This window comes from Athene cunicularia (genome assembly GCF_003259725.1).
Source record: "Athene cunicularia isolate RWA chromosome 4 unlocalized genomic scaffold, athCun1 chr4_part3, whole genome shotgun sequence".
Lineage (NCBI taxonomy): Eukaryota > Metazoa > Chordata > Aves > Strigiformes > Strigidae > Athene > Athene cunicularia.
Window position 1 is genome coordinate 5,190,195 of NW_020799100.1, and position 13,910 is coordinate 5,204,104.

Sequence of the window (13,910 nt, forward strand, 5' to 3'; positions counted from 1 at the left end):
TGTTTGGAACACGTGTATAGTTCAGGCCAGTAGTAAGAGAGGGCTGCGGAGAGCATGATCATAGCCAATGCCATCTTCCCCTATCAATTTAGTAAAGGAAGTTTATCAATTTGTTTTGCTAGTGTGGAAATTTTGGTTCAGTTTGTGCCCAGATAGCATTTGGCCATCAAATGAGAGTTTCTCATTGCTGTGAAACTTGATACAGGATTGATAAATGAAGAAATGTTTAAGGAGGCATAGTAAGAGATCCACAACGTGCATTGTTTAGTTGTGACTGCATGACCTCACCTGACAGACAGCTGCTTGCAGGAGGTACAGCAACTCATCCACGCAACTGTTACCTTGGTTGTGAACTGCCACAACAGGACTGACTAGGAAAGTTCTGAAGTCCAAAGCAGAGCAGACCAGCCCACTGAAATCCTGTGATTCAGAAAGCGTAAGTACCAACTTCCCTGCAGCTTCTAGGTGCTATCCAGGGAGCAGTAAGTCCTTACTGCATGTGACCACCACAACGGGTCAAGGCCCTTGGCACATTTCAGGGGGTTTGGCTGCAAAATACTGTGCTGTCACTCACCTTTGTGTGAAAACAGACAAAAAAAACCAAGCAGGTTGCTGAAAGTAAAGCACCACAAGAGCAGTAACTTCTGCAGTTACATTCTGCATCCTCCCACAAGTCCACAATTAAAGGTCTCTGCCAGCTTGACAGGACTTGCTGTGATATGCAGTGTTTCCGCCCTCATCTGTCCCTCTCCATCCTTCAATATCTACAGAAACAGGCTAAGATGGCAACATCTGGTCAGTTTTAACTTCTTTAAGTGTTTGATGAGAATCAGCTTCCATAAGCATTTGATGAGCCTTAGCTGGGATAACAAGGCAGTTTAGATCCCTGCAGGAGACTTTCTGAACACTGAAGAATACATCCTTACACCAGCTATTCTCTTCTCTGGTTTTCAGGATATTTCTGCTGGATTCCAAGGGGAAGAAGGAATTTTCAGTATCGCAGAAGGCAAATTTGGTTCAGGGACTACACAGAACATACAGGCTGGCAAGTGTCCTGTTGCCTGCTCACACTGGTGCTTGCAAACCCATTGTCACTGCCATGTCCTCACTGGTGCTGCTTGTCTTGCTGTGCATCACTGCAACCTTCTGGTACCACCAAGCATACCTGCTTCTGCTGTAGCAAACGAGATCTGGATGTACAGCAGTGACACAGTGGTGCCTGCGTGACGAACTGTAAGGCTGTCAGCTTTTAAGTCCTGTTAGGGATTTTAAACATCCCAGGATAGGTGGTGGTTTGATGGCTATGGGTACTGAGGGTGACAGCAGAAGATTCAGAGTTATTGCTGGCAACAAAAATGATTACATTTCCTATACCCACAGCTATAGAGTATATAGCATAGAGATAAAAAATTCTCTGGCACAGAAATCAAAACTAAGGACAGACAGCTTTCAGTACAAAATCTTGGGTTATACCAATCACAACAAGTAACTGTTTTCCTGTGAAACAATTCTGATCAGATTTTGTGGATAACAAACCACAATAGTTAAGGAGGTACTGGTTAAACTTTGTCACAAAGAATAATGAACATGTGCCACTTTTATTTGTACTTTCTGCCTGAACAGTGAGTATGCAAGCCCTGTATAAGAATCCCCCTGCTCTGAAGATACCACAGTTTCAGATTATCTTTGCTATGTCATCAATTTTAATTCCAACCTGTACTTCAGTATGCACATAACTATTTTCAAATACAATGAAAACTTAAAAGTCAATAGCATCCGTCACCAGCATTGCAGCTTTCAGTAAATCCTTCACAACTTCAGAAAAATCTCTATAAACATTGTGTAAAGTAGATACAGAATGTACAGAGGACAGTTTTCTATACAAAAGTGCATTTCAGCAATACAATTAGCAGAGAACCAGGGGAAAAAAACTAACTCAATTTAAGCAGTACCATATACTCTAATCTATACTCCCATCTCATCCCCCCCCCAACCCATCAAACCCCCACTTCCCCCTTGCTTTGGTTATGAACTATATTCAAGGCTTCAATATTACTTTTTTTTTTTTGATTGAAGAATTTATTTGTAATTTGGAAGTGTTTTAAAGTTAGCCAGATGAAAGAGAATGCAAGTATGATTAATCAGAGTTAACAGTCAAGATAGAGTTTTGAATATTACTAGGATTTGCCCTTGGTAGATTAATAAACTATCTTTGCAATCCTCGAATGGAAAATTGCATGTTGACTTGTCTTTTCTATGCCCAAGAACTGCAAGACCAGTAAGCTAAAGAACATTAAACCAATGAATCTAAAAACACTTGCCATGAAAATCTGGCTTATAAGAATGAACTTCAAGAGCACCCAAAACAGTCAGGTTTATTAATATTTATAGACCAATGCATCAACTGATTTCAAAGCTAAAACTGTGTTAGGAGAAAAAAAAAATGGCTTCAGGCCATTCAGCATAGATGAACAGTAAATATTGCCATTTTTATATGTTTCTATATTGTATATGCTCTCTGATGTAAATGCATATGAGTAAGTTCAAGCAAGCTGGTTTGTTTTTTCCCCAGAGAATGATCTTCACAGGTTTCAAACCACAATATGCAAACTAAAAGTTAAGCCCAGGGAAGTCTTGCAAAGACTCTTCTTGCTCTTCTTAGTAAGCATCCCGTACTGAGCATACTATAACCATCTTTCAGTCAGTTTCCCAGATAAAGAAAAATAGATATTATCTTAACAAAGGATGACATTAGATACACAGACAAAAATTAAGACAGGTTTGTCAGGCAGCTAGTTTTCTTCCGCATATTTAAAATCATATTAGAAAAGAATGTTCTCTATTGTTTACAGTCCTATTGCAATCAGACTTTCAGTGCTCCTTCTAAGCCTTTTTAGAGAAAAAGTTACCATGGAAGCAAACTGTTAACGTTACAGAGTGTAAATTGATTACATTCATATTACAGTGAGTACAAAGCACCTAGATATACAGCTTCAGTACCATGGAGCCACACAACTGAGCCTTCTCGTGTTTGTCTCTATTTTGTTTTTAAGCCTAACATGTTTTATCTATGAATAAAAAGCATAAATTTGATTCTTTTTTGAAAAAGCACTAAATAAGAATGCATGATTTTAACACTCTGTTACTCTTCTTTATCTATCTGAATCTGTAGATAACTTCCTGTAAAACAAAGCAGTAGCCACAATGGGCAACACTTGAAACAAGAAAGACCAGGTTTAACTAAAATTCCAACCGTTTGACTAATGCCACGGGTACCCAATACAAATTCACAGAATCACAGAATCATTTAGGTTGGAAAAGACCTTTAAGATCATCTAGTCCAACCATAAACATAACACTGCCAAGTCTACCACTAAACCATGTCCCTAAGCACCACATCTACATGTCTTAAATACCTCCAGGGATGGTGACTCAACCATTTCCCTGAGAAGCAGAAAGCATATTGCAGGGAAAGACAAGAATATGACAAAAATCACCTCCCCCCTCCATAAAATGAGTGTGTCACTAGAACTAAGAAGGATGAAAAAAGAAAAAACCCAAACATGTAGAAGTATGTAAGAACTCTTGAATCCCACAGCTACTTCAGGCCTGATGCTCTAAGATACCAAGTACTTGGCAAAGACCAACATTCAGGCAAGCAGGATGTTATTCTGCATTCTTAACAGAACATTCAGAGTTTTGTATTCTTAGGTTATAAGCATTCTGGGACTAAGAGATTACAGAGCTAACAAGTGACTGAAGTACCCAGCTGGAGACAACTTACTACAATCAGCTCCTGTGGCACCCAGGACCTTTTCATCCAATGTAACAGATGAGCAACTGGACCCATCTAATCACTTGGATTAATTTACACTTATGTGCTCACACTAAGATCAAGATGGAAATACTATCCTCCCTCATTTCATGATCTCTGGAAGCTAGTGGACAGGTAACCAAAAAGAACTGTACCTCATCAAAACAAGGGGGTCTTCTCTCAACAAAGCCTGAGGGATTTTAAACTCTGAAGAACTGCTGAAAGAGAATAAAGTGACACACTTTCAATGCTCCACCACACTGAGATATTGCACCTTTCTTACAATTCATTTCAGAGTCTCAATTCTCTACAGGATTAAGCATATATTTTTCTTCAGGGAGGAAAAAAAATCACATTTTAAAGTCACTGCAGAAAATAAAGGTTATACTGTACTGAACTGTGACAAGTGTACACACAGTGAAATGTTTCATGATGAATTCATCCACTACAGCCATGGTAAGCTGCAAGAGTTCAATGACTGCACCCTGAAATCAGCTGAATTGACATCAATTCAATTTTTTCTTACATCAACGATATTTAAAAAAAAGCTCCAGATTTAAGACAATATAAGTTCTCAGTAACTTGTATACTGTTAAGAAGTTTTTGTATTGTTTCTACAGGGGGAAGGGAGGCATCAACCAGCTATAGTGCAGTACAAGCAAATACTGACAGGTAACAGTCCTCGCTGGTTAGTGGCCAAATAACTGGCCATATGGGATAGCTAGCACTCAAGTTTAAAATGACATTACGTAGCTTTTAATCAGTCAGTGGACAAGTCTGGGTACCTGCTGTCTAGCAGTTGTAAAGAGTGACTAAGTTCACACACACTAGTTTGACTCACTTATTTCTAAGACCTTTCAGAGGCCATTGTTCAGATACTTTAACCAGCAGTTTATTTTGAGGCTGCAAGGAATACCACTTCTGAAAGAAAAATACTTCAGCTGTCAGGGCTAATAAGTCTGTGCAGGACATGCAAAATGAATGTAAGGAGTCCTATATAAAGTTGATCACGCAATTCTGTAGGATTTGGCTAGATCCTGCCATTACAGGCACCTGTGGCCACACTGAACTGCCAAGCTCCTTAATTCACAAGAACAAAATGAAAGTAATTAAGCATGATGATGATGAAAAATTACTTCCTAAACTCAAAACTAGAAAATAGTTTCAGAATCTTTTAAGTTTCACATTGAAATTTAGAAGTATCATTTTTAGCTCAGCTCTGAAGGGAAGGAGTTCTGTAACAAGTAGTTCCAAGATAAAGGCAAAAGCCAGCTTACAGATTGTCAGAATTAGGAAACAGATTAAAACTACTTTTACCTCCCTACCCGAAAGCCACAATTTTACCTCATTTTCTTAGCAAGAGAAATTTCAAAAGTAGATAGACAACAAAAGAAGAACTCTGAAACATGTAATGGTGTAACAACCCACACAGAAGAAACATCCTCAGCTAAACATACAATTAAAAAGCACAGCTGCATTAATTAAATTCTCCTGCCAACTTGAATCTATTTAGAAATGCTTCTGGGGAAAAAAGCCACCAAAGTTGTGTGCCACTTGTTTGCACTTCTGTTTCCAGTATCATTTTTAACTATTGTAAGTAGTGTCCTAGACATCTTAGTTGCAGATTAGTGTACTTTCAATGCATAAAGATGTTTTTATTTGAGTTTTTTCGTAGCAATACTAGGGATATACTGGTGAACCATTAGTAATAATCATACTATAAGATATTGAGCAGCAAAGTAACTTTCTGAAGACTAAGCTTGCAAGTCGTTTTTTTCTGAATTCTAATTACTTCTTAAAGAACAACGTTATTAGGCATTATCTGTGCCCGCTTCTTACTTTCTGTGTAGTTTTTTGAGTTAAATCACAACTTCTAAAGAAGCCTTTATCACAGTACTTTGATTTTGCAAGATCCAAGAGCAAGACTTGAAGAAAGCCCTATAGAACGGAAGATTTTTTTCCTGTGCTAAAAAATCCTCCTAATAATGGGAAAGGAAGACAGAACAAGCCAAGTGTAATATTAACTCTAAGTTGGAAAAAACAAAAAAGATGAAGCATAGTAATGCATGCCTAGTGTCATTCAAAAGCACCCTTAGATTTACATCTTGTGAGAAAGATAGCATGTTAGCCAAGTTAAAATTTCCTTAAAATTCTATCTATTCAGCAGCTTTTCAGAAGACAGTTAAGTTTCTGAAGTCTTTGTTGCAAAATTAGTCTCAAAAAGCTGAAGTTACTCAATACTTAGACCTTCTTACCAAAATTACGCTTGAGAAAAGATCTGGTTTATACTGTTAACACTAATCAAAATTTGGTCAAGAAATATATGTAAACAATAAAGATAATACATTTAAGGCTTAGAAAGAACACTGATAAATTCACCCCTGTCACATTAAAACATCCACATCTCCTTCATGGTCCTCCTCAGTCACTTTTAAAGAGAGCACTTCTTCATTAAGAAATAATCCACTCAGTCTTTCCTTACGAGCTTGTCTTTGTTCTTTCAGCTGTCTCTTGCGTAAGGCCTTTTGCTGTAGTTTCCGTTGCTTGGAACGTTTCTGCCAAAATACAGAAGAGAAAAAAATAAGATTTTGTTCTGTAGATTAGATACCACCTTTAAAAGCTGGCAAATATAAATTAACATCTAAAATAATGTCTGCTCTGAAAAATAACTAAAATGAATTCTCAGAGGTGGTGCAAACATTCATCCAAAATTGTATCCAACATTAAAATACCAAGACCATTTACCACGTCTGAGTTACGAGGCACAACATGGGATGTTGCATAGCTGAGTCTTTGACTGGAAGAATCTTTATTATAGGGGAAATGTTACAGTTTTACAGTAACAACCTGACATGTTGAAGAGCAAGCTGGAACTGCTCCTCCCCTTCAATCTTGGATTTAAGGAGAGAGGACAAATGCCTCAGTAATTCAATTTCAATATGCTTCACCAAGTAATCTCATGAGACATGTTGGGAAAATAAACTGCTGAAGATTCAAAAAGCCTAATGAAACTTCTAGTTGGGAAAAAAACCACAACCAATACAGTCTGCTATCCAAAAATTATGCCTAGATTAGGTTGATCAGTCTTGAATTTTTTTTTTTTTTTTGGTAAAACTGTGTTCATTCAAAGAATTAAGTTAGATGCATAAGCCCTTATTCAAACCCCACTCACCTTATTCTAAACAAAAGTAACGAGAAGATCTACTACATACAAACATCAGGTTTTCACTCAGAAGAGAAGTGATGGGAAGAGCACAAGTTTAAATTCCTTATGGCTATGTCAGAGGAAACAGTCAGCACTGGTTTAGCCAGATAACTTCAGCAGATCCTCAGTTACTAACCATGCTCCTTCAGTACAAATATCCCAGTTAAGATCACATAAGCAACCTTAACAAGTTAGACAGCTTAATGCACATGTACATAATTAGAAACTTTACTTTTGAATCCCGGATTCTTTCTGCAGCACTTGTGGACAAATTACTATCACTGTGCGCTCGACTCATGTTGGCACTCGAGTTTGAAGCGGAGTTAGCAACACTAGAACCACTGCTGCTTGCTGAGCTGACCATGCTGGCACTGCTGCTGCTGGCACTGGCACCGCTCACACCACTGGTACTTGCACAACTGTAGCTACTCCTCTTCCAGCTTTCTCTTCCAGACCGTTGACGAGGTCCATGTTCCTTGATATAGTTTCTCACCTTTAGAACAGAGGCAGCAGAATTACTAAAACCTGATAAATACTGTACAGAGATACTCCTTTTCATGGAAAAAACATAATTTGCCTATTAATAATTATCAAGTTATTGGACCAGTTCAGTTAGTCTTAAAACATTTTGCTGTGGCTGTTTAAATCCTAACCCATCTGGCAGTCAAGAGAACTTAACTAAGAACTAAGTTAATATTAACTTCATTATGGAATGAAGAAAACTAACTAACAAGATTTGGGGGTTTTTACCCCTATCCTGCCCCATAAATTTTCTACCACATAACAGTAAGTTATAGTAACACTAAACACAATTATCAGTCAAGTTCAACTGAACTAAGTTGGTTACCTAATGTATCAAACCCCTTTATTTTGATATGTATACTCAAAGATGGGTGTAAGGAAAGCGGTACTTTTCTACTTTAAGATAACACTTATAAAACTTTCAAAACATTAAATAGGCCAAGCCCGTAAGAGCAGTGAATGTTTTCCCTTTTCAATCTTTACCTTCATCACAATCACAGTAACACTGAGGAGTTCTACTTGTTTGGATACTGCATCTTTTCCCAACTCACATCCCAATAGCACAAAGACTAAAAGGCAGTAGCATGTATCTACATCAATCAAGTACTCTGTTGTAATTTCTATTTTGTAACATCTTTAACACACATTTTTCTGTATCCCTTTTTACATGAAATTTATGGTCTTCCCCAATAAATTCCAATCCTTCGGAGTTTTAAATGTCAGTTTATATCTGGCGAGTAAATGAAGACCCTCAAGCAGTTGATGGTCATGAAGTAGAATACGCTTTGTCATAAGTGGTACTGAGTCCACAGCTTAACTCACTACACACACACACACACACACCAGTTTAGGCTTAACGCATATTGAGAATATATAAACACAGTCTTTCATATAAAGGTTTATTACACACAATATGCTTTTGAACTCTATTTTCCCTCATTGACAATATTGTGCTCTAGTGTATCTCCCTGTATCTAATGACTATGTATAAAAATTGATCACAACTCCATAAGAGATTTTGCAAGACATACCAGATGCTGAAACCCCAAAGTCAAATGTACAAACCTTAACTCACCTGTTTTAGTTTTTCATCTGTGAGACAGTTCAATTCAATAATGAATTCACTATCTGTAGGTGAGATCTGAGCAGTAGGATCAATAATTTTAATAATATCAAGTTGCTCTCGAAGGCCCATCTCTGTACTGACTTTGCGACTCAAATATTCAATATATTCAACCTAGGACCCAAAGAAAGGCAGTATTAAAGTAGTATTGATTCTAAATGAAAAAAGCAAGGACCAACAGAATAAAACATGCTCATCGAGTATTCTCAGAAACTCAGGGTGAGAACCTGCGTAGACGTTAAATTGCCTACTACAGATGCAGAAGACAAGAAGATTTAGTTGCAATGATCCAGTAGTCCTGAATAGGTCTACATTTACACCTATAGCAATCAGTATGTCCTTTAAGATGTGGCACAAATTGAAAGATCTTCTGTATATTACAGTTCTCACAGAGGAAAAAAGTCAATTTCACCTGTTCATCATTTGTCATTGCACTCCATGGAAGTTCATCAAGATTCCTATGCTTGTTTTTCTTTTTTGGAAGCAGACAAGGAGAGCTTGGAATACTAGGTATAACATCGGAAAGTACATCACTCCCACTTGTAATGTCGCTGCCAGGCAACTTGTAATATGCAAGAGAAAGAACAAAGCCTTAGAATACAGTAGGTAGATTTAAAATCATTCTAACACTATTAACAATTCAAAACATACTGTCAAATTAGCAAAGCATTGCTTATCTATGTACTCTAACAACTTAATAATTACTCATAATCCTGCAGAGCTCCTTTGAACCTTCCAACAAACAGCAAGTGCAGCAAACTTGATTCACACTATTCTCTGCTTATCAATCCTCTTTTTAAAAATTTGCATTTAAGAAAACAGCAGAATGATGTGGCATTTCAACTATTCCCCTCCTCCATCAGTGTAAATTGTCCATTACAATCCAAACCTGAATCTAAACTTCCCATTTTAAAGCATAAGTCTAGTTTAAGGAAGATCATTTCAAAGTAGGTTTGTAATTTATACCACACCCCACAATTACACAAGACAATTTAATTAAAATCACTGTCATTTTCCTGGAAGCAACTGCAGAACTTTAGCTAGCTTCATTTATACAACTGACATATAACTTCTGAATGCACTTCCAGTCTAAGCGTGACAGTTGGATTACTTATGCTCAGATATTGCCAGATAACACCATAAAGAGCCACAGAAAAGTCTTTCCAAAATTCTACACATCCAATCAAGTATGTCTTTTAAAACACGCTTGTTTTAATAAACAAAGATTAATGAAAAAAGCTAGTTACTAATCAAACATGCTGCCAGCTAAGACACGGGAGATCGCTTCTTTTCAAAACAATTGCCAAGTTTATCAGGCAATTAAAATTTCACAACTCGACAAAGCTGACTCTTCAGGATCCAATCTGAGTTGTTCCTACAGGCTGCATTATACAAATGCACTTGTAGCTTCTATGATACAGTATACATAGAGACTAGCAGTTAGACTAAAACAGTGAGAAATTCAGAGTTAGTCCATGTTATCTTAAATTCATTTGCATCTTCTGGAACAAGATTTATGCTTTCTTGAAATCAGTGTTTTCAGTCCTTATACTGCATTTCAAAGGCTCTGTATATGTTCTGACTAAGCTTTACGACAAAATTTAAAAGCATTCCTCAGTATATTCTGAAGCACCATGTTTCAAAGTTATGCATACATTCGCAGTTGATTTAAGTCCATAATATAAAAAGTCAATTTAAGTCTATAATATATAAAAAGATTTGCATATCACAACTGCAAAACTGCTGAACAAAGACTACTACCACAAACTAGAGATACCTGACCTGGACTGCAGACTAGGAAAAAGGAAGGCGTGATTCACCTTCGCATTTCTCCCATCCTGATGGGACAAAGTGAGCTCTGTACTCTTACTGGCACAGAAAAAAAGATGGAAATAGGCTATGGCAAGAGCTTCTACATTTTACCTAGGTGCCAGCTCCATTCCTAAGGAAGGTTTAATACAACCTAATCACTGGAAGCAGACACCTATAACCAGATTTCATTAGTAGGGCAGATGCTCAGTACAAAGGATCTGAGCTCATGCTTACAAGACATGTGTTGTCACTAAACCCAAACTACTGTAATATGTAAGCATCCCTCTTTGAAGAGCTGGCCTTCAGTCTCTCCTCCAGATTAAGAACGTTGGAACAAAATGGAACAAAACATTTTCTTTATTGCTGAAGATTCAGATATCTGCTCTTAGGTTCAGTAGTTACCAAGACATAAATGCCAAGCAAGGTCTTTTAAATTAAAGCTAAACCCAGCACTTAATAGTCTATACAAAATTTTACATTTACAGTGGAACTAGTTTACCTGCCACTCAAACTCACTGTCTGACCAGTCCCAGTATGTGCTGATCGAAGAAGAGACATCACTGCAGACACTACCCTCGGGGAACAAATCAAAAGAGGTGAACTCCTGGTCATCCAACAGAGAATAGCAGTCGTCTTGATCACCAACTGAAACCGATGAGAACAGCTCCTCGCTGCACTCTGAGCTGGCTACGCTGGTTCCACAGGACGTCAAGTTCCACCTGCAAAACAGGACAAAACAGAAAGAAGGAAACATATTGTCATCATGTATGCTGATAAACTCTTTTCAGCTTCATAAAACTATCTCCACATTGCTTGTCAGTAACATTATACATTGATTTTATTGAAATAAGTTATAATTATGTAAAATCAAGTAGTCTATTTTAAAATATTTTTAAAGGTCCCTAAACAAGACCAAAGGGAATTCAACATTAAAAATGGCAAGGCAAAAATCCACAGACAGTTAGTATAATTACATCTTTATTCTAATACATTAACAGTTTCCACTCCAGAGCCATGACTCCTGCAGTGTGTAAATTGTTTGTTTGGTGGTGGGGAGGGTGTTGGTTGTTTTTTTAAATACATTGAACTAAAAATATAACTTCCCATAAGCTGGGATATTTAACTTTCCATGTAAATTGAAATAAGCAAAACTCAGAAGTAAATCAACTGGATTTCAGAACAAATAGAAGTAAAAAAGAAATTCCAGGTTGATAATCCTACACAAAACTAAGGCTTAATAAAGAAACGCATAGATACACACAAGGCTCCATTATTCACTATCTTCAACTCTGAATGCCAAAAATATTGGACGTGCTGTTGGAATGAGACAGTGCAAGATGGGAAAATGACCTCTGTGAAAATGCTACCATGCCAAAACTAAACATTTTTTTCCTCTCAGAATTTCATTTTAAAAGCTAGTTAATGCTGTTGCTAAAGGAAAGCAATTGAGGACTCAAACTTCACAGAACAGGTTTTTTCACTCTGAGAGCAAGTCAGAATTTAACAAGCTCATGAAATCAGTCTCCATATCTGGATTTATTTTACATATTGGTGAAAAGTAGGTCGAGACAACTATGAGTCAGCACAGCACTGCAATACGGCCAAAACAATTTGAAAAGGGCTTCTAACATTCACCACACAAACCCATGTGATCAACTCCTATTCCATCAGCCTATACACCTCAGCCTGGCTAACTACAAAAACATTCCTCTACCCAACTGCAAAAGCTGAGCAATGCCATCATCCAGAAAGGCTGGTCCTCCCTATCGTTATTTAAGCTGTACACAGGTTGGCTAAATATGTTTGTGATTCCCACATCTATCTAGCCAGCAGTGAATTCATCCAATGTTAAAGACGTTTCAAAAACTTGTCTTTTAGCAGATTCACGATATCTTGCCCTCCCTCCCTTTCTGCATCCCTTAAACATGTGTGATGTTTTACTGGCACAGACTTTTGTGCACAGGGCAATCAAGTGGTATAGAATAGAATATGAGTGGTGACACAGCATGCTTCTGAACACTACTACAGTTGCAGTACTCATGAAATATCGATGAAAGGAAAGATAGAGTGGACAAATTTCCAGACCCATCAAAACACATATGAAGCACAGGGTGTCTAGCACCAACCAACTACATACAGATACCCCAGGTACACACTATCACTGCAGGGACAGGCAGTTAGCCCTCCTCTTCTCATACCTAGGGGGCCTGCTGCACTTGCTGGGGTGAACTGGATTAACAAGAGGAGGGAACTATATTGAATAGCTTGTAACTTTAAAAAATACAAAGTTTTATGCGAACACCACAGATTGAACCATGCATCTGCAATGGCTTAAGCAGTGCAAGACGAGGCATGTCCTTGCCTAGAGGTGAAACACTTAAGATGCCTGGGTTTGTAAAATAAGTGAGCCTGAATAACACACTCAGGAAGTGAAAGGCAATGCAAAGAGAAAAGTACAAAATTAATTACAGGCAATTTGGTGAATATACACGTTTGTCTTACAGATATGCTACGAATACATCTTACTGTTCGTGTCACAATTGGGTCTTATAATGCAAGAAAGTGTATCATATTTGATCAAGGCTCTTCAAGCCGAATCATTTAAGAATATGTAATTAAGAGCACGCCCTTGTGAGTGACACTTTTAAAGTGTCATTTCCACGATTTCACACAAATTCAGTTGAAAAGTTAGCTGATTATTTACTCTTCATTATGGTGTAGCAGAAACACTAATAACCAGTAAAAGTATTTTGCAGCTCTGGAACACGCACTAAAACTATCCCACACATATGTTCGAGACTGAAAGCTCACAAACTGTTTTCAAAGAAAGCTATTGCTACATTCAAGTTTAATACTATGCATAAATAGTAGCAGAATTAGGGTCTTAGGTAAGCAGCACAGTGGTTTTGGTATTATAAGTACAGCTGGAATTTCTTTGTAGAGCTGCATTTGCATTTTTAGAATAGACCTTTTCTACAGATTACAGACATAATAATTTGCGCTTAATTAGTAGCATGGGATGGAAATGTTTCTGCAGGAATCAGTGCAGTCACCAAGACGCCTGACTCATTGTGAGCCTCTCCAGGTTTGCTTGGTGTCGATGCAGGGCCTGCTTTTAATTATTATAAGCTCATCACTCTCTAGTTGCCCATCCTACAGCGCTCAAAACTGCGTTTTAAGAAATTCGGAAAGGAATAAACACATCTCAAAAACGATCCAGGCTCGCACTAACAACATAAATGTCATCAGTTAAAGCCAGACTAAGCTCACACACCACCCTGTCAACGGGAAGGGGCGTTCGAGCGGGCTACCGGGCGCACCCGCCGCGGGGCGGCAGCTTGAGCCTGAGCGAGGAGGGCTGCCTGGACGTCAGCGACTTCGGCTGCCAGCTCTCGTCCTGCCACCGCACCGACCCGCTGCACCGCTTCCACTCC

At 38.0% G+C, this 13,910-nt stretch overlaps 1 protein-coding gene across 1 annotated transcript in view; it reads right to left on the bottom strand.

Annotated features, from left to right (window-relative positions):
• Window positions 1-2,349: 2,349 nt before the first annotated feature.
• Window positions 2,350-13,910, bottom strand: part of FAM199X (family with sequence similarity 199, X-linked) — a 27,943-nt gene continuing 16,382 nt past the window's right edge. Inside the window, exons 3-7 of the mRNA XM_026848759.1 lie at window positions 10,976-11,195; window positions 9,077-9,226; window positions 8,617-8,778; window positions 7,252-7,512; window positions 2,350-6,369 (exon numbers count right to left, since the gene is read on the bottom strand). Of these exons, the coding sequence (XP_026704560.1) occupies window positions 6,199-6,369; window positions 7,252-7,512; window positions 8,617-8,778; window positions 9,077-9,226; window positions 10,976-11,195 (964 nt within the window). The 3' untranslated portion in view covers window positions 2,350-6,198. The remainder of the gene's footprint in view (window positions 6,370-7,251; window positions 7,513-8,616; window positions 8,779-9,076; window positions 9,227-10,975; window positions 11,196-13,910) is intronic.